Source organism: Myotis yumanensis, unplaced genomic scaffold (assembly GCF_028538775.1).
Source record: "Myotis yumanensis isolate MYYU_CA2020_CCGP unplaced genomic scaffold, mMyoYum1.0.hap1 SCAF_1, whole genome shotgun sequence".
NCBI classification, from domain to species: domain Eukaryota; kingdom Metazoa; phylum Chordata; class Mammalia; order Chiroptera; family Vespertilionidae; genus Myotis; species Myotis yumanensis.
This window is the reverse complement of record NW_027223752.1, coordinates 155,677,097-155,683,118: the sequence shown is the minus strand read 5'-3', so window position 1 is coordinate 155,683,118 and position 6,022 is coordinate 155,677,097. Positions and strand designations below refer to the sequence as shown.

Here is a 6,022-nt window from a genome sequence, read left to right as displayed (position 1 = left end):
TTCTGCTCTATGAATTCTGATGAAGGAGCTACTATGAAAATGATCCAAGCGGTCTTCAAAGAAGCATTCAGATATAAGGGCTACTCTTCTCAAAAGGCCTTGTCGCCTCGAGTTAGCATTAAGAAAATTCTAGCGACCATTAACCTCCCACTACTGTCATTTAGAAAAAATAGAAATCTAGGTATCAGAGGGTCCCCAGATAACACACAGAAACAAAACCTGTATATTAACAAATTACAAGATAAATAACAGAATGAGACTTTTGTTTTAGTTACTCAAAAAAGCTTCATTTTAAAATTTATTTAGCTTTCTGACTCTGTGCTTGTGCCTTCAACACTTTCACAACGATTTTCTGCTCCTCAATAAGGAAAGCACGCTTGATCCTACAAAGGAAGATGTTAAATGAATATAGTTAAACCCAAATAACATTGATTTAACAAAGGCAAGAAAAGTACCTGCAAAGATTTAAAGCTATGAGGGAAGATACTCAAGGAAGAAAATAAAACCCACAAGTACAAATTAAAAGCTGACATTATATGGACATACCCTTTGGCCTAAGGTCTCCTTCCCACAGTAGTACCACCCTCCTCTTTGGAGTCACAGTAAACTGTAAAATCACACCCATAGGAGCCGGCTCTCCGCCCACTATGGTAGCTTTCATTTAACCAGGACTAATGACATTACTTGATTTGTAAAGCGTCTTAGAATGTCTTAACCACATTATTGAAAATTTTTAGTGAAAACACAGAAAGGAGTAATGTGCTAGGAACCAAAATGAGGGGTAAAAGATATTAGCAAGAGATCCTTTATCAAGAGCAAAGGTTCTTGACTAGAGCCTGACCGGAGCCAACTCTACCATTTACTAGCTGTGTGATCTTGGACAAGTTTCCTTCTTGTAAGGCTCGGGAATAATTTCATACCTATTTCATGGTTTTTATAAAGCTTAAATTTGGAAGGACTTGCAATTTCTGTACTTAGAACCTCTATTTGATTGAATTGATCGGCTGCTTCCTGCACGCCCCCCACTGGGAATCAAACCCACAACCCAGGCATGTACCCTTGACCAGAATCGAACCTGGGACCCTTCAGTCTGAAGGCAGACGCTCTATGCACTGAGCCAAACCAGGTAGGGCCAGATAAAGTACATTTTTGTCAACTGCTACTTTTAGTGTATAGAAGGTGGCAAACAGCAGGTACTACATCATTTGTTAAATCCAAGCTACCTCACTTACTTCCCACAGAAATGTGTCCCACCAGTATTCTCTAGTGGAACCTCTGGTTACCTACTAGCCCGGACTTAAAACCCTGGGATTTCTGATGTAATCACATCACAGAAATACAGTTGATGCCACTCTAACTCAGGACTCACTCCTTCAGTGTCACGGCTGATGCTAATCTAAAGGCTGCACTAGATTCCCACCCAAACCTCCAGGAGCTACGGCCTGAAAAATTGTATTTTTAATAAACGTCCCCATGTGAGTATGTCTGGCAAAAAAGCCAAATTCTTCTTGCTTAAAATGTATAACCTCTTTGTCTCCAATGTGCCTTTCCAATTTCATCTCATTCATTTCCCACCCTCAGTTCACCAGATAAAAACTATGTTTGTTCCTTGCCTACAATGCCCTTTCAATCCCTTGTCCAACTTACTCATCAATCAGGTTCCACTTTAAATACTATTCTCAGATTGCCAGTCACTTTAAAGTAATTTCTCCTCTAAACTTCAGAGTTAAGTTCTCCTGCATTTCACAAGTTATATTTATCATGTTTTTGTATCCCTATACTGTGCCTTACCATCCCCTTACAAACTAACTCCTAGAAGGCAAAATGAACTTGCAAGGTTTGGTGTTAGGATTTGGTTTAGAAATTGGACCATATCGCTTTACAGAACGATCTGAATAAACTGGAGGCAAACTACTCTTCTGAACCAACTTCTTCACTTGTAAAAACCCATCACCTCTACCACTTAAGTCTTTGGAGACAATTTAATGTTAATACAGTCACTGGGGTTTTAAGAGTAAGGGTCTCAATAAAACCTGGAATAAATGCTGGTGTTTCCTCCTATCAGCTATGTGAACCTAAGCAGTAAGTCTTGGTTTCTTCACAAAAAGATGGTAACAAACACTTCCCTGATGAACTAGCAACAGTCTTTATCATAAAAATGCTGCGCAAAAGTTACCATCATAAACTCCACTGCATCCACTCCTGTCTATGCCACTTTCACACCCGGAAGACCTAGCCCTCTACCTAAAACCCTCCCCCACCCAGCCTTCCGGTCTGAATGAGGTGTCATTTCATTAGCCTTCACATAGAGAAACTGTTCCAAGCGTCCACCTCTTGCTGACTATTTCGTTATCCATCCTGCTGCAGTATTAGTTTCTAGCACACCAAAGGCTTCCCTGCCCTCCTCAAACCCCCCTTAAAGGATCAAGCTAAAAACTGTCTTTCCTGATCTGTGGCTTTTCTTGTCTACCACCTCTCACTATTCTCTGCACCAGCCACACCAGAAGGATATACATTTATTTTGTTCCTATTTTTTAAAAAGTCCTCACCCAAGGACATATTATTGATTTGAGAGAAACAACACTTTCTGCTCTCCATCTATCTTAATGTCGAAATAGTTTCTTACCTTCCTCTCCTACAAAACCAAGGTCATTTTAATTCCTACATCTAGCATAAAGATGGCCCCAAATCCTGAAGAATCCTTTTGAACTAAGTCATTTATAATTTTGTACAGCCCCAATGATCCTTAGTCTAGGAAGGATCCTAAAGTAGGCAACTTTCGTTTAAATAAGTTATTTTTTCCACCAGTCTCCTAGTGATGATCAGCATGCAGTGTGATCGACAGAGGCACACGCGTGTTTAAGAAAGCCCATGTGATGTAAGAGTCGTCTTTACCTGTCGCGGACACATTTAGCACACATGGATCCACCGTAGGCTCTGCTGACGTGTTTTTTCGTCTTAGACAACCTCATTAGAACTTTAGGTCTCACAGCACGAACCTGCATCAAGGAAATGTTGAGGTTACTTGATGATGCTTTTACAGGAACAGAAATTGTGCTCGATTTTTTTTTAATAGGTTGTAAGTGCGAACATTAAACTAGGTTACACCGGGAAATGGTGTACTGGCTTATATAAGTGAATGGCATTTCAGTGTATCAGTCATTGGCTTTAAAAGAAAATCTACATTCTGGACAGGTGTGGGTGACGGATGTTCAGAAATTCTCACCACTCCTGGTGGTGTCCTCTCCTCCACCTGTTCCCCTAACTTAAGAAATTAACGCTCAAAACCTCCACCTGTGAACTCACTCGTAACAAAAGGCTCACTTACTCCGCGAAGTCGGCCTGGGCACACGCCACACGCAGACTTGGGTGCCTTCCCAACCTTCTTGGTATAAAGGTAAACAATCCTATTACCAGGGGTCCGGGACCTAGAAAGGGAGAGAACAGCGGGCGGCTCAGCACTGAGCCGAGGAAATGACAGCGTGTATTTAAATTGTAGGAATACTTACAGCCTGGTTTTGTTGGAGGCTGTGTTGTAGGACAGCCTCCGCCGGTATGTCAAACGCTGGACCATGGTGAATACCTAGACTAAGGAGAATAGAATAAAACTGCATCGCAGGAATAATTCACACCGTGAAAAAACAGAACGGCATCACATACTTTACACACCATCCGTATTTACTCATATACATAGCAGCACCCGTAAGCAAGGTGCCTTATGGAAAGGGGCCCGTTTTAAAAAGCTACTCATACTGGCCCGGCACATAGATGCCCAGGTTCAGTGTCCTGCCCGAAAGCAACCCCCGGGCAAGCTGGGTGCCGTTCACCACCAATTCTGGTTTTATAAGCAAGTCGCTGACACAGACACGTACATGAGCGACTTAATTTCCCAGTGAACAGGAAAGCATAAGCAAGGCTTGAATCAACCTCATTTTTTTACCCCAAATTCCCGCGGCCACACTGTTATCTGAGAACCGCCTGCAGTTCTCGCTCCGCGCTCCTCTCTGACATCACTCTGAACCGGACTGTCAGACACCCACACCGACACGGAGGGCCAATGCGAGTGTCTCCTCTCATCAGCCGCTGCTCGCGTTTGCACCTCCGAAACCACCGCAGAAAACTCCCTATAAACACGTTTTTCTCTTCCCTGCTACAGGCCTTGGGAAAGGAAATATTCTGAAACGACGACAGGCCGGTCGTCCGCCCTCCCAAAGCCCGAGAACGCAGCAGGAGCGGTGTTAAAATGCCGGCGTAGGACACGAAGATGCTCCGCTGTTTCCCAGAGTCTCAACCAGCAGGAATGCACCTCGTCTATCTCCAGACGCCGCCTTTTAAGGCGGCACGTACCGGGCGGCGAGCTCCAACCACTCCCGGCTCCGGACGAGAGGTCCGGATCCAGGGGTGTCTGGAGCTAAACGCCGGGGACTTGCACCACCAACCAGCCTTCCTCCGGGGCCCTTACCCCCACGATAGCTCAAAACACTGCGCCCGACAGAACTCAGATCCCACAACTCCCCGGATGGCGGGCGATTGTACAGGGAGTAACTACAGGGAGAACGAAAAAGCAACCATACCAGAAGTCACCGTCCCCGGAAGAGGAAAAGGAAAGCGCTTGCGAGTTCAAAGGTCAAGTCGACTGCGCAGGACAGGAAGTTACGTCAACCAGGGGCGTGGTGGAGAGCGTGCCTCCCAGTTGTACGGATATTATGCAGCTTCCCTACGTAGGCGGAGATGCGAGCGCCGCCACGTTGTACGGCAACCCACGTGCCTCGCCTCCGTGGGCCGGGGGTGCGCTGCAGCTGTCCCCGACACCGCCTCGCAAAGATCTTTTGGGAATTGCTGCAGAAACGAATGGGAACGACAGAGGAGCTGCGAAGGGCAAAAGTGGCTCAAAATTAGCATTTTTCGTTCCTACGGGCGCTGCCACACATTGAATTTCAAGAGGGCCAGCTCTGGACATAGACCTGGGTTCGAATTCCAATTCTGACAGTAGGTGACTTTTGAGGAGTTACTATCTATTTATTTTAAATTTAATTTATTTTTAATCCTCAACTGAGGATATGTTTTTCATTTATTCTAGAGAGAGAAAGAGAGAGGGAGAGAGAAACATGTGAGAGGGAAACACCACCTGTTGTCTCAACAGGGATCAAGCCGGCAACCTGGGTATCCAACCCGGGACCCTTCCATGCACAGGATGGGGGCCCAACCACTGAGCATAACGGCCAGGAGTTACAATCTTTAACTTTCCCTTCTCTTTCCTTGCCATTCAAAGCACGAGCTTCACAAATTGTAATTTTAACCCAGTATCTGCTGATTATTCACTGGGTTACTCAGGGCAAGTTCTTAGATCTCTAAAAGATACCAGTAACTACCTTGCAGAGTTATGTCATGACCGAAGGCATCATGAAGTCAAAGTACCTGGCACACGTCTTGTAGAAAGGAAGTGCTCAATAAACGGTGGCTAGTCTTATGCTTATATACAGAGAACTGCTAGAGGCTTCATATGGGTGGTAAAGTTTGAACTGGGTCTTGAAGTTGAGCGGAAGAAAAATATCCTCTAAAACGGTATGTCCAAGTTTACAGTAAGTGCCTATGTGCGTTTTGCTGAGAAGAGGTGTTTAGCTTTCATTGTATTGTCCAAAGGGGCTCATGGCCTCCAAATAAGTGAAGAACACTGCCCGGGCTCTATGGAAGAGGCGTGCTGAAAAGGTCCTTTAAGCTTTTGGATAGGCTCCCTGGAGACAGAGTTGCACGATGGTATTTACTGGGGAGTGCTTTAAAAAATATACACCCCTAAGGAAGGGAGGATCAGGGGACCCACAATGTGGTTGCAACTGAGGCTTCAGCTTTTCCAACAGGGAGGTCTGGATTTAGGATGGTTCTTCATAGCTGTCCCAGACGGGCAAGGGAGCAGGCGTTTGTGCTCCCGCATCAGACCTTCCATGGCAACGTCCAGCGAGGAAGGCAGCTGTGAGCCAGCCGCACTGACCCACAGCGAGGATTTGAACAGAGCATCCGGGTA

General features: G+C 45.3%; 1 protein-coding gene across 1 annotated transcript; it reads right to left on the bottom strand.

Annotated features, from left to right (window-relative positions):
* Nucleotides 1–260: 260 nt before the first annotated feature.
* RPL34 (ribosomal protein L34) lies at nt 261–4,629 on the bottom strand. The gene is made up of 5 exons (XM_070433554.1): nt 4,575–4,629; nt 3,510–3,588; nt 3,329–3,428; nt 2,896–2,999; nt 261–383 (listed from the first exon to the last, which is right to left on the bottom strand). Exons 2-5 carry the CDS (start codon nt 3,572–3,574, stop codon nt 299–301), a joined length of 354 nt encoding a protein of 117 aa, XP_070289655.1. The 5' UTR covers nt 3,575–3,588; nt 4,575–4,629; the 3' UTR covers nt 261–298.
* Nucleotides 4,630–6,022: the final 1,393 nt, after the last annotated feature.